At 43.0% G+C, this 27,490-nt stretch overlaps 1 protein-coding gene across 1 annotated transcript in view; it reads right to left on the bottom strand.

Moving 5' to 3' along the window:
• Positions 1–6,570: 6,570 nt before the first annotated feature.
• The window catches only part of tiparp (TCDD-inducible poly(ADP-ribose) polymerase), a 43,048-nt gene continuing 22,128 nt past the window's right edge, over positions 6,571–27,490 (bottom strand). The window contains exons 5-7 of the mRNA XM_080732347.1: positions 20,515–20,820; positions 10,135–10,392; positions 6,571–7,939 (exon numbers count right to left, since the gene is read on the bottom strand). Of these exons, the coding sequence (XP_080588473.1) occupies positions 7,750–7,939; positions 10,135–10,392; positions 20,515–20,820 (754 nt within the window). The 3' untranslated portion in view covers positions 6,571–7,749. The remainder of the gene's footprint in view (positions 7,940–10,134; positions 10,393–20,514; positions 20,821–27,490) is intronic.

Below are 27,490 nucleotides of genomic sequence, written 5' to 3'. Positions count from 1 at the left end.
AAGTGAAAATAGCAGATCTACAGCATAGCTTAGTCCATGAATTGAATACCAAGGACCTCCGACTTAAACAAGGTGTTTAACTGTACTTAAAATATTCAAACAATCAATCAACAACAATGTGGCACGAAGATCTGTGTGAGCTTGTAGATCTGCTGTTTTCACTTGTTCATCGTCTATTTCTCTTTTGGGTCACAGGCTAAAAAGTGTGGGAACCATTGCTATACATAGTATAGCATTGACTTCTATTCTAAAAATAAATGTACATTCTAGCAGTGTACACAGTGACACTGGTAAACTACATTTAGATTCCCTAAATTATCTGGTTTACTTTTGTTGTCCAAACTGTGTACAGTAGACAGGTGAGAAAATATTCAGCGATAACAGGTATTTGTGGTAGATGTAGTACATCTATCTATTCTACTGTATCGCTATAAGCGCTACCAGTGTCTTAGTTAGCAGGTAAAGGGGTATTAATTCATTTCAGAACATCATGACAAATGCCTAAACACAAACATAAAATAAATGTTCATGTTCGATTTGGTGCCAACCATGATCTAAACCTATAAAGGTATTTGGGCACTGCAGGCCTACAGAGCCACCAGGATGCCCCCAGCACAACCTCAATAGACCTTAACTCTGAGAATAACATTAACACACAGGGTTTTACAGTGAAGATTGCTGTACAATAAAGTGTAGTCTCCGCTCTCCTCCTTCACAGAGGGGGCTGGCATTTCCAAATGGATTATTTCAATTTGATTTGAATCTTCCCGCCTGCTTGATCTCCTAATGGGCCTATTCCTGGAAGATTTCCACCGCCTCCTTCCTCCTCCACCTCCTCATCTCTCCATCTCCAGTACAGGACTTTCCCCGGCTGACTGAAGTCTTCAAAAGCCCAATTAGAACAACAGGAGATGACAGCAGGACCAGTGGAGCCCGGCCCAAGGAGATATACGCCAAGAGAGAGGGAGACAGATTAAGAGACGAAGAGATGGAGAGAGAGAGAGAGGGAGAGAGAGAGAGAGAGAGAGAGAGAGGCAGAGATATGGAAGGAGGAAGGAGCTGGAGCGAGACAGGGGGATATAAAGCTTAACAGGGACGTCTGTGCTGTTCACTTAACCACTTTAACCCCAGCGTGCCTATTCTGGGGGGAACATTCGGCAGAAAGAGCCCAATGGAGACTTGAGTTCAATAATATTTTTTTGTATTTGTCGCATTCCTAAGACAAAAAATGTAATTATAGTCAATTTACCCACATTGATTCCGGATGGGAATATGGGCATTGGGTCTCAATCCAGAATCAATGCGAGTACATTTACTATAATTACATTTTTGTCTTAGGAATGCGACAAATACAAAAAAAAGATACAGTATATATATTATTGAACTCAAGTGTCCATGGACGTGAGTAATCAATAGAAAAAAGAATATGATTTTGGGGGTGAACTACTCCTTTAAGTGGTTAACTTCATAGATCAATCATAGATATATCAGTATTGCTGAATGTGTTTTCCAATATGAAAACATAATGCAGAGAAATATGCTTGATATGCTAGAAGTAGTTGATTTTTGTTTCTATTTATTTATAGTTTGTTTTAATTACATTTAATGTTTATAAAATTCCCAGTGACATTAACTGTTTCAGTACACTGATCACAACTGAGGGCCCATTGCAAAAATGTGTGCTTATACTCTGTATATAAAAAAACTAAACATTAACCAAGTCAGAGGTCATGGAACAACCCCACCCCACCCTTTCTCTCTCTTTCACACACTGTCACGAAAATGCACCCACCCACGGTCCGCAACCCACGCGCACACATGCATGCATACAAGCGGAGTCGCTTCCCACCGTGGTGTGATGCGGTGCCTAAAACCCACCCCCAGGGCAGGGTCTGAAAGGTCACGAGCTCCAGGCCGATTTAGAAGGTCGCCCCGAGTTCACGACACAAGCATGACCATATTTGGCCGCTGGCTCTCTTAAAGGCTTAGGGCAGAAATTTGAAATGATGGAGAGGGAGGGAACAGAATAACCCAGAAACTGGAATGTTCATTGGTTGCAGCTGGGCATCACTGGAGCAATATGGACCCGGGCTTAATACAGGAAGTGTGTGTGAGCACGGGTGTGTACTGTATGTATGTGTGTGAGTGCGGGTGTGTGTGTGTGTGCGTACGTGCTAGCGAGCACGCATGCATGCCTGTATGTTTACGCATGTGTAGGTATGCGTGTGAGAAAGGTAGCGTGAGATATTATAGAGTATAAGTATGGACCAAAGCCAGACATATCCGCAATCCGCATATGTGTGCATGCGCATGCATGCAGGCTGAAGATGTTCGAGCAATATGAACAGGTTCAAGCCGGAACGTATGGTGCTGCTGTGGTATGGAACCTGTTTTGAGGGTCCAGTAAAAACCCTGAGAGTGCACATTTGGTTCCATTCGTCTCAGTGTTACATTATCACTGAGAGGTTTACAGTGTGGTATAGGAGCAGGGGAAGGTTACATAAAAACGGAGACAAAGAGAAGGAAGGAGAAGGGGAAAACAAAATGGCTCTGACAGGACAACATGGAACACAACAGAACAGTATAGAACCTAGTTTCAACACCATACCAAAACGGAGCAGAGAAAGGATCAGATTATAACAAAACAGCGAAGACAAGAGCAATAGAATAGAATAGAATAGAATAGAATAGAATAGGGGGTCCTTCAAATCTTTGTGTGATAGAAACTTTTTTTTTCTCCTTTTTTATTTTAAACACTAGAACCCTAGTGTCCATATTCTGCTATTTTTTGGCAAAAATAGCAGATCTACAAGATCACAGCGCCTCGCGCTGCGAGGCGTTGAGAGCTTGTAGATCGGCTATTTTCAGCAAAGAGCTTTGGTGTAGAGGGGAAAAAGAGCAAACTAAGTACAGAGTGAAAGGTAACGTTATTTAAGTATTGACGGTTCAAGTGATTAAATATCTGAAAACACACATTGACATGAATCCAGAATACACTGATGATTGTGCTGTCAAACAATGAAACAATATGGAATTTCTGAAAAGGTTGTGTGGGTCCCTGCTTCATCTCTCTCTCTCAACTAAGGGGTCCTTGGCCTGAAAACGTTGAAGACCCCTGGAATAGAATATGATGGAAATGGAAGTCTACTCTTGTGCAAAAACAACGTGCTGCTGCGTCCATCCCCCGGTGAACAGCGTTTCTCACTGAAGAATGACTCTCCTGTCACAGCACCACAATGACAACGAACTGTCATCACTTTTAATTGAAAACCAATACAATAAAGGCAATCTCTCTCTGCCACATGCACAGATTCAGACACACATACAGTATGTATACACTCTTACACACAAACCATCCCCACTTTAGGCCCTCATTTTCTGACAATGGAAAACCTTTTTACGTTCACCACAGCAGCACACAATAGTTAGTTACTTGAATTGAATAAGTCTCTGTTGTTGCTCCATTGAAGACCATACTTAACTGATTCTCTCTATCTCACACACGCACGCGCGCACGCGCACGTGTGCGCGCGCGCACACACACACACACACACACAAATATGAACTCCCTGTCCTTCCTTTGTTGCTCGTCTTGTCCTCATCTGCCTATGTCCTCTGTATCTCTCTATCATCAATGTTCCTCCTAGCCTGAGCTGCAGCCAGCCACCGGGCTCTAAAATGGAGAGGTGCTTTGTGTGCCAGTGGCAATTCCTAGAGGGCAACCAGGCAAACTAACTCGGCTAGTGTCCTCGGATTGAGACAGAAAAAGACAGACAGAGAGAATGGTGTGAGATAGGAGACACCGGGCAAGAAAGAGAAAAGGAAAACGCTAAGCGATATGGACAAAATCAAATATCACCATATTTTTTACCAAATACCTTGATATTGGGGGGATGACTACTGTATTGGTGCTTGCACAAAACATTCACACAATAATCATTAGTAATGCTAATAACTAAGTCCATAAAGGCATATAATAGAACAGTTAAGTAACTTCAGAAAATTATTTTTTTAAAATCTTTTTTATCATAAATAATTGTTTGGAAAATCTACTTTAATATGGGTGTTCTCTACCACAACAGAAACCGTTTTACATTTACAGTAACATTTGTTCTTGGATGTCTGTATATGTACTGTATATGACTCATACTGTATACTGTATATGACTCATCACATATGAAAATCTTCACTTTCCATCTCCCACATAACAAGGGCGCTGGTTGCAGCTCATTTTAAATGTATTCATTCTACCCAGACGATACACAGTCTAGTCACATCAATATCATATATCAATACAGTGGCCACTGTCCAGCCATACGCTTTAGAGATGGGAAGAAAAAGGAATTGAGAATCGACAAAAGAACAAGCATGAGAATCTCCATATTTCAACTTTTTATGTTTGTTCGTTTTTTTCTTGGTAAAGCCCTGCTTCGTCATACAAGAGTGTTGCACAAAATAAATGAAAGCAGCAGATCTACAAGCTCACAGCTTGTAGCCGAGCTATTATCACCATAAGAGAGAGAGAGAGAGAGAGAGAGAGAGAGAGAGAGAGAGAGAGAGAGAGAGAGAGAGAGAGAGAGAGAAGAGAGAGAGAGAGAAGAGGGGCAGGTAGAGGGCAAGCAGCACAATGTTGCATGCACACGAGGAGAGGACAGTGCAGACAGGCACGCAGCTTAGAGAGGAGGCACGAAGAGACTCTCCTCTCTCCCCCTCAGCCAAAAAAAAAAAGAAAAATCCCACCTTGCACAAAACAGTGACCCGGCTCAGATGAGAGGCCGGTCAAATAAGCATGGCAGAGAGAGATACCGATAGGTGGTTGTTATTATGCTAATAGCAGGGGAAGAGATTAGAGTGAGAAAGACATGAGCGGTGGTGTTCCAACACAGCGGGTTGGAAATGCAACGCAAACAAAATTTTTCACCCTTTTTTTTTGTTTATTGTAACCTTGAGAGGACGAGACGGTTCGGGTGTCCAGTATGAATTCTCATTGTATAAAGTCTCACAAAAGTTTGATCTACCGATAGACTTAATGTTCTGGCTTTTGTAGTAACAATAATAATACATACATTAACCCCAACACCATTATGGTTAGGGTTGTTTTAGGAGACACACTCTACCCATATAGTACTCAATAACTATAATAATAACTTATCCAGTGGTCAAGTAAATATCAGAGTGCCAGGAAAACAATTAAGTGATACAAAGTAACTATAGGTTTAACAGGTCAAATCAGACCTAGCGTCTGTCTAAACAACACACTATCTAAATGTACCACGACATATCTAATACATCTAAATAACAAGATACTGTATATGACAAGCATGTTTGACAAATCAGCAAATAAAAAGCCAGAAAGAGCCAGAAAGGAAGTGACAGTACATGACAGCAGTGGAGAAACAACAGAGATCAGATAAAAGGATTAGGCAGAGAAAACGTCAGGAGAGGAGATGAAGCGATACGGATGACAGGACGGAGTGCTGTTGTCAGAGGAATGAGAAGTGGATGAGCTCCACAGGCGGGGCTGGGGAGGGGTCTGAGGGAGGGAGCGCTGCCGATTCCCCCAGCACGCTGCCTCCGGCCAGGGGGGAGATGGCTACCTCCGCCAGCCTCCCACTGGAGCTCTGGACCACATTATCCATGGAGCTTAGATCATATGCTGGGGGGGGGGCATAGGGGAGCAACAGGAAAGAGGTGAGGGGAGAGTGAGAGGACCAGGGAGTCAGGGAGGGGGCTAAAGAATGGAGTTCTAGAATGAGATATGGAGACAAACAGAGTCAGAGGGAGAAGAGGGGAATTCCTTTCCCATTTGTATACCGAGTGCTCCAAACAAGAACAAGCCGGCAGATATACAATACAAAATGCTTCCTGAAATCATCCACAGCCGCACTTGACATTTTTGTCATGCAGACCCAATTTCCACTCACTCTTTGGGGGATTTTAGCGGCCGTGACTCACAGCATTGGGCAGTTAAGGGTTTCAACAGGACACATGTTGCTGTTGTGTGGTTCAAATTTGTAATACAATTCCCATCTTCCCCACTTCCTCTAATGCCATTACACCACTAGTACACAACCAGTTGGATGAAAAACAAGATTTTTCCCTTATTCAGATGAGGAATGTAGCTTAGAAGCTTGTAAATTTAAGCCAACATCCCAGCAAAAGGCTGTATAGAAGGTAATGAGCTAGCAAGTCTCTCGTCAATACGTAGGCGACGGCGTGTAGGTTTTGGGTGAAAAATGGAAGCATAAAGATGTAAGACAAAGTTTGTAACTTCTTATTTTACATAATTATATATATTTTTGTTTGGTGACTGTTTGGCTAATTTGACTCTTCCTCAGAATATTGAGTAAATAAATAACAATGACATGGTTAGAAGGGTAAGAAACCCATCGTTCTGAGAATGTGTTTTCAGAGACACCCAATTTATTGTGGGGGAAAGCATGTGAATGTACTTTACTGAATAAAATCACAGTTCACAACTCTGTCATTTTTCAGTTTTTAGATTCTTTATTTAATCAATGTAACATTAAACTAACATAAATAAACATTTTATGAACAAAAGGCACACAGTTCAAATATAAACAAGGAGAATGTCTGTAAAGCGTCTCTCACCAAAACACTTCTACTGTCCCTCAGAGAGAGCGGTCTAAGAAAGAGATGCGAGTTTCAGGAATTATTATCTTTTTGTTTAATTTTTTTTTGTTAATGACAACCCGTTGATGCAGAACTCACGTCTCAGTCAAACTGTTCATACTTTGGTTCCCCGTCCGAGGAAACCAAATGCCAAGGGAAATATTTTCAAACCGTGTGCAATTGTCCTCTGTTCCTGCCTCAAAATGGCTGCCGTAAACATCCCGTTCGGATAACTCCTAGTTCCATGGAAACTACTGTCCACATGATGAAGAGGCCATATAATAGCTGTCCACTATGTTGAAGATTCAAAGACACACATAGCACATACGACTGTAAAAAAGTCATGGAGGCGGGGCATACTCTCACTATGGTCGCTGTATTCAAGATAACAGGGTGGGAGTGGATATGACCATGGTAACGCTATGTCTGGGTGCTTCTAGTTGTGAGGTGACTGGCTCCTCAGAACAATCCAGCCAGTCCTGGATGGATGCAACCTTGTACTGTTAAGGCAATGTCGAGCCAAGTTAAAAAATTAATGTGATTTAGGGATGAGTTATAATAATAATAATCTGGGAACAACTTTTTGGCCCAGTCTCGTCTAAACAATTTACTCTGGTGTCCTTTGAGGATTCGATGCCTCCGCTAAAGGAGGGGTATGTGATCCAGACCAGTCCTAGACTGGTTTCATCTAGTTTGGCCCAGTCCAGTCAAGTTCTAATCCAGTCCAGTCCAGTGTTGTCTCAGATGTTCTTGGTGCCAGAGGTTGTGTTGTTCCACTGGACGAAGTAGATGCTGCTCTAGTCTAGCCTGGCACTGACCACGATCTGATCAGGTCTCGTCTTGGAGCCAAGCACATCTTTGCAATAGATGACAAAGCAGCCGTAGTTCCGGTTTTGCAGTCTTGACCAGTTTCATCTGGTCCATTTGAATGCAGTCTGGTCCGGTTTGAGCCATGCATCACAGCCCACGGTCAAATATGATTTGCAAATTAATTCATTTCAGCCTGTGTGTTGTACTTTGATAGCCATCCAGTCAAAGTCGGCTAAAAATAAACAGAAAGCTTTTTTATTTTTTTGCAAATGCCATTTGCGAGGCTAGGCGTGCTCCAGTGCAGTCTCAGATGCCCACGGTGCTGGGTACCTCCTCGTATTGAATGATGAAGTAGGGGTAGCTCTGGTCGTCGTTGAAGATGACGTAGATCTGGGGGTCCACCCAGTTGTCCACACAGGAGTCGTAGAGGTCACTGGAGGGGTCGCGGGGGCTGATGGGTGGCGGGCGCCGCATGGAGGGGTTTCCTACCGTAAACCTGCCAACACAAAGCACAAAGGAGAGGGTCAGTCATTTGGTCAAAGCTATTTGTAGGCCTTCATATCAAAAATAATATCTTGATGAAAAAAATACATTTATTTTGTCAGTTGTGGAATTAATTTCTGCAGTGTCAATATCTTTTGCAGAAGTAAAGGCTTGTACAATATTATTCGGGTTCAACTGTAATCTGTAAAACCTTTTTTTAAGATTTGTTTTTGGGCTTTTATGCCTTTATTGATAAGGACAGTAGACTGACAGGAAATGGGGGGGGAGATGGGGAGTAACATGCGGCAAAGATCGTCCGGATCGGGAATCGAACCGCCGCCGCCGCCAGGCATCCATGCCTACGTGGCAATGCCTAAGTGGTATGCTCCTGGACCAGTAGGCCAGCGGGCGCCCCCTAATCTGTACAACAACACCATCAGGGAGTGCCATACTGTAGATAGCCATGCGAATAACAGAGTAAGTCATATGCATGGTTAATGGTTTTATTTGGGTGGGATGGACACGTGGAAACCAAACGAGGAGACGCCAACACACTTGATCAAAATAACAACCGTAATGTAATTTATGTTAAATTGCTGGTGGGGTGTCCATTTGGAACACATTTCACCGTCTGGAGTGGAAAAATCAAAAGCACCTTAACAATCTGAAAACTACATTGGAATACAATTCATGCACACGGGTCTGGAAGTAATGTCTTGTTCTGGGGGCTGCGGCGAGGATAAAACCCAGGCCTAAAAAGGAGGAGGAGGAGGAGGGGGCCACGTGTGGTGCGGTTCTGAAATGCAAGAGCCTCGACCACCACACTATCCCCTGGCAACGCCGCACAATTACATCTGCTGCAGCGAAACGGAGCGAGTGGAGTGTGACCGTTTCAGTCAAATCAGTTGTTTTACATGTGTAGTCAATATGCACCTTATGGGCAGGGAATTTGCATGATGTACCTATGGTTTTATGACAAACAGCCTGGGGACAGTCACATTTCACATGGCATTGTTTTCCTGTGCAGTACACTTAATCCGGACGTACAATGGATTGGTTTCACAGAGCTTGAAACCATTGAGATCTTGAGAAGATCACTTTTCCACCGAGGGAAACTATTTAGACAACAACTGAGCCCAACCCAGATAAAGACACCTTAACCCAACACTTTCTTGTAATCTTTTTGTCACTTATCGAGGAGGGTATAAATTAGCCTCGACCTTTCCCCTAGTTACTGATGCTATGCAACTTCTGGCTTCAACATCTGGGACAAAATAATTGGTGCACAAAATCCCATCTGTTTCCATCCAAACGTTATACGATCGGTCAAAACACAGGGAAAGACTGAGGATGAAAGACAGGATATTAGGGCTGTGTATTGGCCAGAATCTGGCGACACGATACATATAGGCTACCATAGAGGGGATATGGAACAGTGGGATCTGCATTCGTATTCATCATCGTCCCCGTAACATCCAGCATCGTCGAAATCGATATTTGTTTTATCGATACAGTGTTTTGAGAATCGATGCAGTACCCCCCAAAATATCTTTCGATATGTTCTTACAACCTCTAGAGCAGGGAGGGGTTCTCAAACCTCTTTGGCCCAGGTACCCCTTGGAGGGGAGAGGTGTTTCCAAGTAGCCCCTCATCCTCGCAACACCGTTGGAACTATTTGTATTAAAACCTTTTAAATATTTGGCACCGTTTTAAGAGGTTATGGTTAGGAATAAGGTTAGGCTTAGGCATAGTTTACTGATGTTTAGGAACACAAGGTGGTAGAGACCGTTCTGAGGTTACTGGATTTGCGCCTACAACAATATGAATAATTGTATTCAAATTGATAGCGTGAAAACCTGACAGCACACTTTTCAATTAGATAAACATAAATGTAAGCATCAAAAAACTAAAATAAATAAATACATAATAAATCAAAAATTAACAAAAAAAAATAATAATAATCTCTGAATTATTTCAAGGACCCCCTGGCTATGCGCCAAACTTTGAGAAAGAGGCTCCAGAGGATATGGGACTTTTGATGATTCCAATGATTCAAATTGTTTATTTCAATGATTCTCTCGATGAGAGTTCTTTCCTCAACAGACCAAACCACTATGACTATCATACGTCACATCTCGACACGTTGAGAGCTTGTAGACCAGCGTATAATGACAAAATAAGGATGCCAGGTTTGAAAACACACATTACCTGCCAGTGAGGACCTTGGCCAGGAACATGCAGTGGACACCTTTGGGCGAGCGCTTGGAGAAGTTGTGGGAGTAGACGGCCTTGCGGGCGAAGTAGGATCCCTGGCCAAACATGGTGGCGTGCTTTCCGCACACGCGCGGGTCAAAGTTGTGTTTGCAGATACCCTCCACCACGTCGGCCGAGGTGCCGTGGAAGAGGTGCCGCTCGCTCAGGAGCCTGTCCATCTCGGAGAGACGACGGGACATGTATTCCTTCTTCCTGTTAGGCAGAGAGAGAGAGAGAGAGACAAAGATTGTTATTCACTTGTTTTCATTATTACTACTAGAAGCTCAGCGTCTAGTCGGCGACCTGGCCAACTCGGGAACGATGTAAATAGGGAATGAATGCCCCGCCCTTTAATGCAAACCCCATTATACCTGTTGTCATAGGACCCGTTTTGACCATCTGTTTGCCTGTGTCCATTTATGCCCATATATGGAGATATCTGTTATCTGTCTGTCTGTCTGTCTGTGTCCATTTTATGTCCATATATGGAGATCACTGCAGATATAGTTCTGGGTCCATTTTATGCCCATATATGGAGATATCTGTCTAATTGCGTCCATTTCATGCCCATATATGGAGATCTCTGTATCTGTCTGTCTGTGTCCCTTTATGCCCGTATATGGAGATCTTTGTGATTCTGCGTAAATTTTATGCCCATATATGCCATTTGCGTCCATTTTATGCCCATTTATGGAGATCTCTGTGTCCCTTTATGCCCGTATATGGAGATCTTTGTGATTCTGCGTAAATTTTATGCCCATATATGCCATTTGCGTCCATTTTATGCCCATTTATGGAGATCTCTGTATCCGTCTGTCTGTGTCCCTTTATGCCCGTATATGGAGATCTTTGTGATTCTGCGTCCATTTTATGCCCATATATGCTATATATGGATATATTCAGAGATTTTTTGTTGACTCATGTGGCGTACGTGATGTCAGAGCCTTTTATGAAGTGATGTCACAATGAGTCAGAGCTTTCGCCGATTTCCTCCGGAACAGCCTGATGTCAACAATCAACCCCGCATAAGGAGATTCCGAACGTTTCGCGCCAGTTCGGGAAAACCGCGCGTCGGGTCGGGTCGAGACCCCTTACTGCACTCCGTGCCGTGGCGGGGAACGCGCGTGCCGAATCTGAAGCCGGTGGGACGAACGGTTCTCGAGATACGCGGATTACAGACAGACACACAGACAGACAGACAGACACGCAGAGACTTCTCGCATTTATAGATAGATATTGCTTGTTATTCACTTATTGTTAGGACTAGAAGCGTCTAGTCGGCGACCTGGCCAACTCGGAACAATGTAAATAGGGAATGAATGCCCCGCCCTTTAATGCAAACCCCATTATACCTGTTGTCATAGGACCCGTTTTGACCATCTGTTTGCCTGTGTCCATTTATGCCCATATATGGAGATATCTGTTATCTGTCTGTCTGTCAGCGTCCATTTTATGTCCATATATGGAGATCACTGCAGATATAGTTCTGGGTCCATTTTATGCCCATATATGCCCATATATGGAGATATCTGTCTATTTGCGTCCATTTCACGCCCATATATGGAGATCTCTGAATCTGTCTGTCTGTGTCCCTTTATGCCCGTATATGGAGATCTTTGTGATTCTGCGTAAATTTTATGCCCATATATGCCATTTGCGTCCATTTTATGCCCATTTATGGAGATCTCTGTATCCGTCTGTCTGTGTGTCTGTCTGTGTCCCTTTATGCCCGTATATGGAGATCTTTGTGATTCTGCGTAAATTTTATGCCCATATATGCCATTTGCGTCCATATAGTTCTGGGTCCATTTTATGCCCATATATGCCCATATATGGAGATATCTGTCTATTTGCGTCCATTTCACGCCCATATATGGAGATCTCTGAATCTGTCTGTCTGTGTCCCTTTATCCATTTTATGCCCATATATGGGGGCATTCATTTTATGCCCATATATGGAGAACGCGCGTGCCCGTGGGACGAACGGTTCTCATATGGGGGCATTCATTTTATGCCCATATATGGAGAACGCGCGTGCCCGTGGGACGAACGGTTCTCGAGATACGCGGATTACCTACATACATACACACTCACAGAGATTTTTTGTTGACTCATGTGGCGTACGTGATGTCAGAGCCTTTTATGAAGTGATGTCACAATGAGTCAGAGCTTTCGCCGATTTCCTCAGAAACAGCCTGATGTCAACAATCAACCCCGCATAAGGAGATTCCGAACGTTTCGCGCCGGTTCGGGAAAACCGCGCGCCGGGTCGGGTCGAGGCGCGGCACTGCACTCCGTGCCGCGGCGGGGAACGCGCGTGCCGAATCTGAAGCCGGTGGGACGAACGGTTCTTGAGATACGCGGATTACAGACAGACACACACGCAGACAGACAGAGACTTCTCGCATTTATAGATAGATGTATGTAGGGCTGTCACAATTATTACATAATCGTCTAATCGTGATTATTTGACATTATCGCAATTATTTTGTCATAATCGTCATAATCGTGAATGTTGAAAAATGTCAGAAATAGTGGAAATAGCAGATCTACAAGCTCACAACGCGTCGCATCGCGACGCGTTGTGAGCTTGTAGATCGGCTATTTCCACTTTCAATGTTATTTTTTAAGTAGTAAGTTGTCAAATATGTCAGTAATGTATTTGTATATTTAGGTTATGTGTCATATCTACCATATGCAACTTCAAAGCCTAAAGGCCAAACAGAAATGTAATTATCAACGACAAATACACAATTAAATCGTTAATCGCCAATTGTTTGAGTGACAATTAATCGTCATGTAAAATGTCATATCGTGACAGCCCTAGATGTATGTTATTCACCGTCTCTGTATACGCAATGTTGTGACTTGTTTTATATTATACAGTACGTATGCTAATGCTTTGGCAATGTAAAATGTATTTTATCGTGCCAATAAAGACATTTGAATTGAATTGAGAGAAAGACAAACATACAGAGATAGGAGGGAACAAGTGAAAGGAATAAAAGATTTACATTCTGTTCTAAACTAAAACTGAAGTCTACTCAGACTGCATTGAACGGCTTCTTCATTCAAAATCAAGTTGAACACAGGTGGACTATTAAAGGTCCAAATAATCCCTTACCTAATTTATATTTTATCATGATTTCTGTTTTGTCACATTGCAGGTTTACAGGCGTAAAACAGTGTGTGATTATTTACAGGGGGGGGCAAATGGAGTCAAGAAAAATCTATGTATTTACACATTGCATATACAGTATGTACAGTAAATGAGATTAGACATAAGGTGCATGAGCACAGCACTGTACATGATATAGACATTAAAGTGCAATATCAGCGTGTTGTATAGATTAAGGCTAAGGAGATTAAGGAGTATAGCCTAGTATCTACAAGCTCAAAATATGTCACAATGTGATGTGTCATGAATTTGTCCATCTGCTATTTGTTTTACCTAGTAATGACATTACCACAATAGGGAAGCCAGGGTTAAGAGGTGCTTAAGAGGCGATAGAGGATGAACAGAGAGAGAGTGAGTTTAATTAATTAGTTACAGAAACAGTCAGTCGCTATTTCAGGTGGTGTTGCTCTTGAATTTCAAGCGTCAAAGTGCACAATATAATCCAGGGTGTTAATTCACCTCTGAGAGTGTAACAATATGACTAGGGCTATCACAATTATTACATAATCGTCTAATCGCAATTATTTGACATAATCGCAATTATTTTGTGATAATCGCCATAATCGCCAACGCGTCGCATCACTTGTAGCTTGTAGATCGGCTATTTCCACTATCAATGTTCTTTTTAAAGTGTAAAGTTGTCAAATATGTCCTTCATTTCTTTGTATATTTGGGTTATGTGTCAAGTGCCATATCTGCCATGTGCAACTTCAAAGCCTACAAGCCAAACAGAAATGTAATTGTCAACGACAAAAACACAATTAAATCTATTTATTAATCGCAATTATTTGGGTGACAATTGATCGTCATGTAAACTGTTATAATCGTGACAGCCCTAAATATGACCTGCATGGGTTACAATAACTTCAGCCCATACTGTAACACATAACGCAACAGGCCAGCACAAGGTGGTTGAATTATCAGCAACCAGCCAGCAACAATGAATCCTGTCATTTCAAGTCAGTTGTGATCAGAGACAGCCAAGACTGCATAAGAGACTGGCGCCTAATCCGCTGTTTCTCCAGCCACACACACACACGGCCAATCACACACACACAGTCTGTTTGATGTGAGCAGATCAGGCAGCCATGCGTAGGTGAAAGCGTTGTGAGCCGGATAGGCTGTGACCCCGGCTTGACCTTCGGTGAACTCACAGCTTGTGACCTGACACAGGCCGACACCATATAGACGCGCGTACGAACACGCATGCGCGCGCGCGCGCACACACACACACACACGCACAAATGTTCTTTTTATACTCCCTCTCTCTCTCTGTCTGTCCATCTTCCATTTTGAACAGACAGGACCTGTTTTAACATGACAGAAGCTGCTTAACCTGCATTCACCTCCATGACTTGAGTTAATAACACACACACACACACACACACACACACACACACACACACACACACACACACACACACACACACACACACACACACACACACACACACACACACACACACACACACACACACACACACACACACACACACACACACACAGTAAGCATTTGTGTGGACGAGTCACGACCAAGCATGCACATAGATTATACTGGGCCAATTAGAAGGGCACACATCGGTCGTTAATGCATTATCATGCACACATGTTCACACACAAACACAGCCTTGCATATTCATGAGCATGCACGCACACACGCACACACACACACACACACACACACACACACACACACACACACAGAGCTTTTTCTTTCTGAATCATGCTGTCACAAATCTTAGTGTGACAAAAAGCAAAACAAGTGACAACCAACGGGGTCACCACTTCCTGTGTTCTTGTGACACACACGCGCGCACACACACACACACACACACACACACAGATGCTTGCACGCGCGCACACAGACACAAACACACACACAGATGCTTGCACGCGCGCACACAGACACAAACACACACACAGATGCTTGCACGCACACAATGCCACATGATTCCATGCCCACAATGGCACACTACCACCCAGTCACGCAAGCATGAGCAGCACACATGCAAAAACATAGACACAGCTGCATGCCCTGCACTCTGCGGATCACCTCCTCATGCACTGCACTGCACATGCACGCACGCATGGCATGCCAGTCATTGTGAAACTCTGGAGCCAGCGTGGGAGAACGGTACAGTTAACAGGTGAGAGCGGAATGGCCCTGTCAGAGTGGTGCCCACCGCAGCGCTGGCATTGCCATCCGGCTCAGTCTCAAAGCACTGATAATGATTTTCTTTCCGTCATGCAAAAACCTCATACCAAATCTCATACAAAACTCCCATACTTTTCCCCTTTATTTGTAAGTATGTTTGTATTATTATTTACAGAGAGAGCCTGTCTGAAGGATAGCCATATGAAAATGTCATATCACGATTATTGTGACAAAGGAAATCGTGATTTACGATATTATCGCAAAATCCATTATCCTGGAGCAGAAAAAAATGTTTGCAGATCTACTTGTAGATCGGTTATTTTTTTGGCAAAGACATTTGATAGAGAATGAAAAAGAGGGTATATTATAAGTACCCTTTACCAATTATAGAGGGTTTAAGTGGTACTGGATATGCAGATATGCAAATAAAAGGTGAATTGATCCCAGTGCATGACGGAGGACGATATCACGATAAATGAAATAAATCTCCGCGATACGATTATTGTGAGAGTTTTATATCACGATAAAACGATAATATCTCTAGTTAATGTAATGTAATGAGCTGTCCGTGTGCCCGTCACGCTCCGTGTGCATCTGAGCTCAACGGGACTGAGGGAATAAAAACAGACGGAAGCCGCCTGTCAACCGGGGCTGTATCTGTGTTGGATCTGCACTCGCATCACAAAACCCATGTCAGTCAAACCCGTGCCGGTTATAAAATGCCAGGGCTGCAAAACGCTGTGGTCTAGATCTGCTGATGTCTGATTTGTGCTTTGAATAATGTTCCATGTAGTGTTGAAGTGGATGAATATCGTCTCTCTGTCGGGTGGAAACCCCGACAAACCCCAGTGCAAAACTGTTACTTTTCGGGATTCAAATTCAAAAGTAGCCGATCTGCAAGCTCAAAATGCAGCGCATCGTGACTCGTTTTGAGTTTGTAGATCTGCAATTTTTGCTACTTTCATCTGACACTGTAGAATGACAAAGTATGGCGTTAATTTACGAAACACATAAAAAGTAAAAAAATGGTGATAAGAGGTTTCACATTAATCAGAGTGAATCAATTAATCGAGTAAATGCAATGTCTGAGCAGGTTTCTCACCAGAAAAGAGGTCCTTAGTCTACACTTACTTACTATACCTTACTACTAGGGCTGACCTTCGATTACTTTTTTCATAATCGAAGCTTAATCGAAGCTTTCTTTCGAACTTAGAAGCTTCGATGACGGCGACCGGGGGGGGGGGGGGGTGGGGGGGGGGGGGGTGGTAGGGAGCAAAAGTTTATCGGTTACATAAGTGATAACCGTTAAGGAAATGTGTTTAAAAATGCGCGATTTACACAATTTTAAAAGGGAAAACACCAGTTTTTTCCTCATAATAATGCTCCTTATTTTCATTAAATAGTACAACAATACAACGAGGAAGAAGAAGATACGAATGTTTTCTACATTAAAGAAAGGTGTTTTTGCAGGACAAGTATAGGATTGACATAATCACATCACGTCAGTAATGTAACAAAGCGCGGCTGCAACAGCAAACACTGCAGCGCGACTCGAGCCCTATATAACAAACAGATTAACTCCCAAGTCCCAAGGTGTTGTACACGCTAATGTAATAGTAGATTTTATAGTAAATAATTGCACTGCACTGTGTCTGAATTAAAGTTCCACACTCATCAACCGAAAGCTGATGGTCAGGCTCAGACAACGTAGCCTACTCTATGCGGGCGCGACTATTAAGCTTGCAGCAGATCCGATATAAACTTCATCAACACCACGACAACGTAACCCTAGCAAGTTGGGTTTTAAGCTCTTTTTTCCTCTTTAAAACGGGATCGACGCTGACGGGGTCCGTTTTGTAAAATCCAATTTTCGCTGTTTGTTTCCTTGCGTTGAGTTGTGTGTCTGTCAGCGAGTGGAAGACAGCAAACGCATGCATGGATCATGTTACACCGACAATGGTTTGATAACGAAATGTGTGACTGCATCGCATAGTTGCATTGGGTGATGTTACTCAGACATTGGTGTCACACATTTCGGTGCCAAACGCATGTCGGTGTATATGTGACAGCGCGCTGTCTTTTCTTTTTTTTTCTTCATCATCGACCATTCTGATGGCTTCATGCATGCTCTTGTTGCTCTTGGCTTGTTATTAATGTTAACACGTGTGTGAGAAGGGGGTGACGCTATCACGCTAGAGTGGAGCGAGGCGCATGCAAGCTAAGGCACGCGGCCCCCCCAGAGGACAAACGGCCGCGGCCGATTATTCGAATTTATTTTTCAAATTCGAATACCGTGCCTTCGAACGAAGCTTCGAATATTCGAATTTTTTGGGTCAGCCCTACTTACTACTGTATATCCCATACTGTCACTGTACATGCAATTCTTTCCAACTGTCTGTTAACGTGCTCAAGTTATAATATGATGCAATGAAGAAATTGTAGAATTCAATCACATTTTGATTGAATCTTGAATCTTTCAATAATAACTTCAGAAAAACTAAGTGAGCAGCTGAGACAAACTAAGCTCAAGCAACCACACGATTGTGTCTATATATCAACAGTGAGAAGGAAAAAAAAACAACAACACTTGATTAGCACCAAATCCACAGTTAATCCTTGACTGTCTCAACACAGCACTGTATACGCAGCCAGAGTGCATGCGTAGTGACGCATGTGGAATGTAAACATGACATGAGACACACGTCATCGTGCTGGAGACACGCTCCGCAGAACTCTCCACAAGTCTGCCCACGTCACTCACTGGGAGGGAAAACAATCGCCAAGCAGAAAGACAACTAGAAACAATGTTATCTCTCTCTCTCTCTCTTACCTCTGCCTTTCTCGTACAAGGAAATGTGGGAGACGAGATTTTAACGATTTAATCCATTAGTGTAATAAAATGCCACTGTTGGCCATGGGGAGTGTCTGTGGGAGGTTGGACAGACTTTGGTTGGCTGCCGAGTGCTGACATTGTAGTAAAACTAAAAGCCAAATGATTCTCACTCTGAAAACAGTCTATCACTGAACCAAATCCTGACTCACAACTAGTGATGGGACGATAAGCGATATTATCATTTATTGTGATAAAAGAACACTCATGATAATCGTATCGTGAAGATTTAATTTATCATGATATCGTCCTCCGTCATGCACTGGGAGCAATTCACCTTTTATTTGCCAAGCTGCATATCCGGTACCACTTAAACCTTCTATAATTGGCAAAAGGTACTTATAATATAATATAATATAATATAATATAATATAATATACGTACTTGGTACAGTCTTTTTTTTAACTCTCTATCAAATGTCTTTGCCAAAAAATAGCAGATCTACAAGCTCACAACACGTTGCGACGCGTTGTGAGCTTGTAGATCTGCTATTTTTTGACAAATGTTCCGCCCCAGGATAATGGATTTTAATCATCGCGATCATATCGTAAATCGCGATTTCTTTTGTCACATTAATCGTGATATGAAATGTTCATATTGTCCCATCCCATCCCTACTCACAACAGCACTGACACTACATTGCAGGACAAAAACACATTTCTCATCATTGTAACTTGAAGTTGTGGGATAACAAAACCATATGCCTTGATAGCCACTTTTCTCCCCTAAACGTCTATTACCCAATTCAACAATGTCCACCTGTGTTCAACATGTCTATTTACTGAATTCAGACTTAAAAAAGGGTAAAAGCCTAAAGGATTACAGGGGAAACGACTGAATGACAGAGAGGAAATTATGTTGGCAATGAATTTTCCCTTCATGTCACTTCCCATTTCCTTTCCTCTTCAATATTCGATATGTACCAGTAGTTCGGTCGTGAATGACTCGCTCAAAGGTAACAGGTTCTTTTTGGTGAACGAAATGAACTAGGTCACTTCCTTAAACGTAACTGATCAGTGCATAATGCAACATCTTGATCGTTCCTCTTTCCTCATTGGACTGAACTGAACGATATGAGGAAGGCGGGCTCTTCCCATGACAGACTGATAGTTCATCTGCGAACAAATCATTTCCACTCATCTTTTTCGTGTACTGCTGGACAAAATGACTCAAGTAACTGAAATGAACGAGGACCCCCAGGGGTTCTTGAGGGGGTTCTAGGGAGTCCTCCAGCTAAATCAGTAGTTAATATAGGATCAAAACTTTCCAAAAAGTCTTGAATACAAATATTGGATGAGGGATACAGGTAAGGAGAAGTCTGCACGCTTCAGCCAACAGTAGGTAGAAGGGCTCGAATAATACCTGGCCACTTCAGGAATGACTACCCAAATAAAATACTGGAGCACTCGACTGGTCTCTACACCAGGGATGTCCAAAGTGCAGCTCGGGGACCAAATGCCTGAGGACAAATTTTATACGGCCTGCGGCTTCATTCCTGAATTGTATTATAAATGGCTCGCCAGCAGCGTCAAACAAGAATATTTTCCCTCATATTGTCTCATTCTGAAGCGGTCATTGAAAGGCTATTTTAATGTTTTTTTTATTTTTATCTTGCACGTCTGGTTACATTTGGTCAATTAAGGTTATTTGTGTTTTGTTCAGAGCAGACACCTGACAAAAGACCATTGACATTAAATATTGGTGATGAATAGTTAAATACAATTGTTTAGATGTGATACGTATGAACAGTTTGTGACTATGGTTATGGCCCGACCGTAAGTAGCTACATTTTGTCAGGAGATATAATCGGCCCTTGGGTGTTTTAATATTTTCTAACGTGGCCCCCTTCGAAAAATCTTTGGACACCCCTGGTCTACACGTTCTTCATTTTGCAGGGGTGACTGACGTTTCAACTTTTATCTTCCTCAGAGTCAAATGTTTGACTTTTATTTGGATAGTCATCCCTGAAGTGCCCAGGTAATATTCTCTTTGATTGTATGCGGGATCCCTGACATTACATATTTTGAAATACCCATATTTACTTAGGGGTTCTTGACACGAAAACGTGTGGTACAACTGATATTGTGCTATTGGAGGACTTGTTCAATTTACCTCTTGTATTTCTCCCAGAGGAAGGGGTTTTGTACGCGCAGGATCTTGATGATTCGGAACTTGGTTTCCGACACCGTCTTGTGGAACAGGCTGTAGACGGTCCGGTAGCTGCGGTCGTCCCGGGACACGGGCACCTGCAGGAAGTCCTGGCTGCTCGTCATGGGCAGCCAGGTCTCTGGGAACAAACTAGGGGGGTTGGTGGAGGTGGGCGACAGAGGGTGCGAGGCGGACAGGTCCACGGAGGAAGAGGAGGACGTGGAGCCGATGGAGAGCGTGAGCGGCGAGGAAGAGAGGCCGCCTAGAGTCCTAGGGAAACATAAGACAAAAGAAAACAGAGCTTTAGACCAGTGGTTCTTAACCTGTGGGTTCGGGTCCCCAAATTCTTTTGGGGGGGGTCCCCAGATGATTAACTTAATGTGCAACATTGTTTTCTCACAGTAAACAAACCAAGATAAAGTTGAAGTGTATATGAAGGTATCTGCACATTTCTAAAGTGACAATTTAAGGACTTTTTAATACCTCTGAAATGACAACGAGTTGTGAGCTTGTAGATCTGCACTATTTTTGAAAATGTTTGAAAATATGAACTTTTCAACATGTAAACGATTATGACGTAATAATTGTGACAGCCCTAAGTGGTTCTCAAACGGTTTTCATTTCAAGGACCCGCTGGGTGGTATGCTTTAGGCCACAGACCCCCATAACTCAGATAGTGGAAGTAAACAGGCCTCACAGGTCCATTTGGTTCCATTTGTAAACTGAGGGTAACATAGGCATCGTCACGCGTGAAAATTAAGTGAAGGTGGGGGCCGCATGTGGCCCCCGAGCCGCCAGTTACCCATGTTTGTATGCAATACGCCATCTCTCTCACATCTGCCTTCATATTCACCCAAGTGTTTTTAATCAAACCTGTATTCTGACATGATAAAAAAAAAAAAACTGATGTGCGATGCAGTGAACCGACAAAGTGGAATGGCACCGTACTTCCCCGGTCCCCCCCCCCCCCCCCCACCCCACAAAGAAATTAAATAAAAATCATACACCAGTAAACTGTCAACAATGACATCACCGGCATGCTGGGCGCAGCGAGCGGGCCAGGCCATCACCAGACAAACACAGCAGGACACAACCAAAATGAAAGCCAGACACCAAACAACACAACAGGAAGAGAGAGAGAGATTAAAGAGATGGAGGGACAGAGAGAGAGAGAGAGAGAGAAAACTAATGCCATTGTGAGGCAGGCTGTCATGGAAGTGTCAGGCAGCAAAACTATTGTCTGGCATTTGAGTCAATAACAGTGGTTTGGCTGTCATGTTATCTCTCACTCAGCCCAAACACGTGTGTGTGTGTGTGTGTGTGTGTGTGTGTGTGTGTGTGTGTGTGTGTGTGTGTGTGTGTGTGTGTGTGTGTGCGCTCGCGCACGTGCGTGCGTGTGTGTGTGGTGATTCTCTGAGGCAATGGGACAGTTTCTCATCTTCTATCTCTCCCCATTTCTCTCTCTCTCTCTCTCTCTCTCTCTCTCTCTCTCTCTCTCTCTCTTATCTTGTCTCTCCAGTCCCGATCTCTCCATTGCGATCGATGTCTTTATTCCCTGTGTGCTTTGAAGCCTGCCAGAAGGAGCTTGGTGTGAAATGAAAAACGACAGATAACAAGAGAGTGATGCAGAGAAAGAGAGCGGCAGAGAGAGAATGCCAATCAAGCTAATAACCTCAAAGTCTAGGACAGACTGCTCCTGGATGAAGGCACATGCGCCGCACACGCGAGCGAGTGCAAGCAAACATACACACACACACACAGACACACCTGCATTATGTTTGCTTCTAGTCTGTAATGTACGCAAAGCCAGGGCCAGAATCTCTGCTGTTACAAATTCCCGGTAAATGTTGTCTACATGTATATTTCACAACAAGGCCCGGCTTGAATTCCTTTGCATAAATAGAGAGAGAGAGAGAACAGAGAGAGAGAGAGAGAACAGATAGAGAGAGAGAGAGAGAGAACAGAGAGAGAGAGAACAGAGAGAAGCAGAAAGGCAGCTGCAGGAGGGAATGAACCAATGGATGAAAGTCCAGAGGAGATATCCTTCGTTCCACATTCCAAGTCCCCACAGTCACGTTTCACACTCACCCAGGCCTCTGTGCAGCAGCCGGTCTGTCTGTCTGTCAGTAAGCCATTTCGATCTCATACTCTTTGTCTCTTTACTTCTCTATCTGCCCCCCTTTTCTCTATGTACCGTGGTTAAACCTCTTCCATTTTGTTGTCGGGTGGAAACCTTGTATGCCCAAAACCATCCTTTTTTTGTTATTATTAAAAAAAAACGATTTAAAGTAGTGAAAATAGCAGATCTACAAGCACACAACGGGCGTTGTGTGATACTTTTGTATGATGAAGTAGGGCTTTAATTTGGCAAAAAAACAAACAATTTGAAACTTGGAGATACAAGGTTTCCACCTGACAGTGACAATTTGTTCAAACAGATCTATGTACCATGGTTCCTCTTCTTCCATTTGATCATATATAGTGTATCATTACCTTGTTTCTCTGCATTTCAACTTTTTACGTTTTCTTTTTTGCCCTACTTCTTCGTATAAGAGTCATGCTAAAGTTGCCGAAATATTTACATATCGTTGATGTCGGGCGGCAACCTTCTATATGACGCTGTCATATAATGATGTATAAAATAGGGCATTCATTTCTTTAAAAAGCAAAGCCAGGGGGGCGCCTGCTGGCCTACTGGTCCAGGCGCATACCACTTAGGCATTGCCACATAGGCATGGATGCCTGGCGGCTGGCGGCGGTTCGATTCCCGATCCGGACGAACTTTGCCGCATGTGGCTCCCCATCTCTCCCCTCATTTCTCCCCTGTTTGTCTCCTGTCCTATCCAAAAAAGGCATAAAAGCCCAAAAACAAATTTAAAAAAAAAGAAAAAAAAGCCCGATAGCGACGAGAGATATTATGTACACAGACTATATATATAACACAAGTAAGATGCTTTTGAATGAGCTAGCCATGGCAAGAACGGTATAGCAACACGGTTCAAAGTTCTGAACTTGTTCTAATCTATATCTGTAATGGAAACGAGATTAATTCAAGTTCAGACAAGAGCTCTTTGAGAGGGCTATACTGCCCTACAAAACCAAAGTGCATTAATGGAGTAGTTCACCCCCCAAAATGACTTTTTCTCTATTGATTACTCATGCCATGGAGACTTGAGTTCAATAATATTTATTCGTATTTGTCGCATTCCTAAGACAAAAAATGTCATTACTATAAATGTATCCCCCATTGATTCCAGATGGAGGCCCTATTGCGTTTGGGACTCAAACTTCTATAACCACATTATTGTCGTAGGAATGCGACAAAAAACCAAAAATATTATTGAACTCAAGTCTCCATGTCGTGAGTAATCAATAGAGAAAAAGTCATTTTGGGGGTGAACTACTCCTTTAAGTACTGAAAGAATTAAACTGATGAAAAAGACCTTTAACGTGTTTCAACCGGACAGCCAAATGGGTTGTATTTGTTGCGACCGAAGGTCGCATATACTCTGAAGAATCGTGTCGCTTGAGTGTCTGTCCTTCCTTCCTTCCTTCCTTCCTTCCGTATCCTCGTGACCGTCGTTCCGTATCCTCTGTGATGTCAGTGTGATGTCAGCGAGTTGTGACATCACTTCCTGTACAGGGCGGCTACACGAAATGTGGATAACACTATATATGGAGATAGTCCAGTCCATCATGTCATATGGGACTACCGTCATAGAAAGTAGCCATTGTTAGGCCGGAGTCATTGGCTGTCTAAACATGGAGATGTGGATAACACTATATATGGAGATAGACTAGTCCAATATGTCATATGGGACTACCGTCATAGACAGTAGCCATTGTTAATCCGGAGTCAATGGCTGACTGTCTGTACAGGAAGTGATGTCACATGACATACCTTTTATGCCCATATATGAGTCCTAACATGGAGATGTGGATAACACTATATATGGAGATAGTCTAGTCCAATATGTCATATGGAACTACCGTCATAGACACAGCCATTGACTCCGGCCTAACAATGGCTACTGTCTATGACGGTAGTCCCATTATGACATGATGGACTGGACTATCTCCATATATAGTGTTCTCCACATTTCCATGTTTAGGCCCCATCGCTCACACCCTCGATGGGGTTGGCGATAGGGCCTTTCTGTGTGGAGTTTGCATGTTTCCCCGTGTCTCCTAGGGTTGATACCCTCACAAAAACATGAACAAACTCCCCCCAGAATGATAACTAGAATCGTCAGAGAAACACTGTGGTTGGCCAGATAGTCAAGAATTGGCGCGACCTCGCCCTTTAGGGCGAGGTCGCATGTCACCCTGAGGTGTCTTACTAGTATATATATAAGTGATATCGCAATAATTATACATCCGTTCTTGAGGTAAAAGTTTATCATGACGGCATGAAAATCAAGAAGGTCAATTTAACCTTTGAGAAAAGTCAAGCCAGTGTGTCCAAAAAAAAATTGTTACTGCACTAGCACTTTGTATAGCAGTATAATAGCCCCAATGGAAATGCTATAATATCCTGCCTGCTAGCTTTCTATTGACTAACAATGGATGAAAGGTCAAGCATAAGCGTTAAGATGCTTTGCAGAGAGCTGATTTTGAAAGGAATGCTATGGTGTGCAAGCCACTCAGACTGTTTAACACCGTTCTGAGATACAATGCATCAAAGAGCAAAGTTAAGATGCTTTGCAGTGACCTAAACTTGAGAGGAATGATTTGGGTGTCCTGGCCACTCAGGCTGCTAATGTCGCACACACGCTTTAAACAGATCAAAGTGTAACTTTGCGTGGAGATGTTGGCGAGTCGTGAGGTTGTTGGCCATGGCAGGAATGCCACTGGCACGAACACTGTGTGCCAGTTAGAAAGCATTGTGTACTGCTGACTGTTGTAGCACATACAGTACCGAACAGTATGTGTGTGAGAGACAGCGAGAGAGACCCTCTCACTGTGTGTGTGTGTGTGTGTGTGTGTGTGTGTGTGTGTGTGTGTGCGCGTGCGTGCGTGCGTGAGAGAGAGAGAGAGAGAGAGAGAAAGAGAGAGAAAGAATATATACACAGTGTAGGAAGGTAACTAAGTACTACATTTACTCTATTATTTGTATTTCTAGTCCACTACATATTTAAATTTTCATACCACTAGAATTTCGTACTTAGGAAAACTAGTTACTTTATACTTCAGATATTAAAATAGGCCTATATACAAGCTCACAAGATCTGCTGTTTTTGAAAGAAAGAAAGAAAAAGAAACGTATTTCCACCACTGTATAATACCGAATATAGAGAGAGAAAGAGATTGTGTTGTAGAGGTACGTCATGTAAAACCAAGGGGTACGTTCTAATAACATAATCCAGTATGAGCCAGCAGCACCAAGTCACAAACACTGGGCGTACTGTTACAAGACTGAGTGCCAAAAAGACAGACTGACCCACAAGTTGTGCCACAGAGCAGTGAGGCGTGTTGAGGCACATAGTGTACCTTATGATGTGGTGCGGGCAAAAGGACAACATGACATGTGTAGCCGTTTCAGGCGCTTTCATCATCCCCTCTCTCCTTCCACATTCAGGCCAGGTTCCTCTTCAGGTGCTCAGCCCTACTTCAGTCTTTGAGGCCACTTGAGCCCGATTTATCCTCGGTTACGCAATTGTGTCTCGCACAGAAAACAGCAGATCTACAAGCACACAAGGCGTTGCGGTGCATATAGAGTATATGACGACACAATGTGACATACTGTATCTCTGTTTACACAATGCTGTACCCCCTCCAACTGTAATGTTCCCCTTTTTCAATTGTTTTTATTATATTTTGACACTTGGTTTGGCAATGTAAACATGTTTTCTCATGCCAGTACAGCTCATTTGAATTAAATTGCATATCAGTTTCATTGTTGAGGGATATCGTAGTCTAATAGAAGCAACAATATGCATGATGCAATCCACATTGAGAGAGCAAATTCCACTCATTTTGTACACTCTTTTTGTGCATTTCTAGATGTTCCTACAATTCCCATGATTCAATTTGTTGGACAAACTCTGGCCTGGAACGCCCAGACGGTCTATAGCTGCCTTTACAATCAAGATCGCCAAGGAGGACTATCGTTGCTAGTGAGAGCAGTAGCTAAAACACAGGAAGTAGGGATTGTGGTTTTCTCATTCAGAGCTTTTCAGCACAACTTCAGCAGTGTTGCAGACACACAGGAGACTGCTCAGCATTATGGCTGTGAACCACTTGAACCCAATACAGTATACTTCATGCACCGTAGTCCCCCAGGGCCTCTTCCCCCTCTTCAATTCAATGTTCAATTCAAAGGAGCTTTATTGCCATGAGAAAACATATGGTTACATTGCCAAAGCAAGTGTCAAAATATAATAAAAACAGTTGAAAATGAAGAACGTATATACTAAATCTATATACTAAATATGTACAAAACCTAAAGTATATACAAAAGGTATATACAAAGGTTTTCACAAAATATCTTCTGCAAATATAGTCGACCTTGAGCTTGTACGTTGGCTATTTTTGCCCCAATGTTCGCCCTCGGAATAGGGATGCTAGGGTTCATGTGGCTAATAAAACGTTAGCACTACAACAAATACATAACATAAGTAAGGTAAAGATGAAAATAATGATGCTCCCTATTGTGTTTCATTTTGGGAGAATAATTCTACTCTTTTACTATACTGGTACTGCACTTTAGTCAACTCCGGTTGGTTTTAAATGGGCCTTGTAAATACTTGAATGAAACCTTGTGTGTTGCTACGTGTCAACCCCACTCACTGTAGCTCAGTGCGCTTTGGTGCATAACATGAACCTTTTGTAGAGTTCCAACCCGATTAGTGACCTCTGTCACATGTCACCAACCCCCCCCCCCCTCCCTTCCCCACCGCCTCATGTGCGTCTCTCTACACCAGTAACCTCGCATCACCAC

Source organism: Nannobrachium achirus, assembly GCF_963921795.1.
Source record: "Nannobrachium achirus genome assembly, chromosome: 8".
Lineage (NCBI taxonomy): Eukaryota > Metazoa > Chordata > Actinopteri > Myctophiformes > Myctophidae > Nannobrachium > Nannobrachium achirus.
This window is presented reverse-complemented; position numbering and strand designations above follow the sequence as displayed.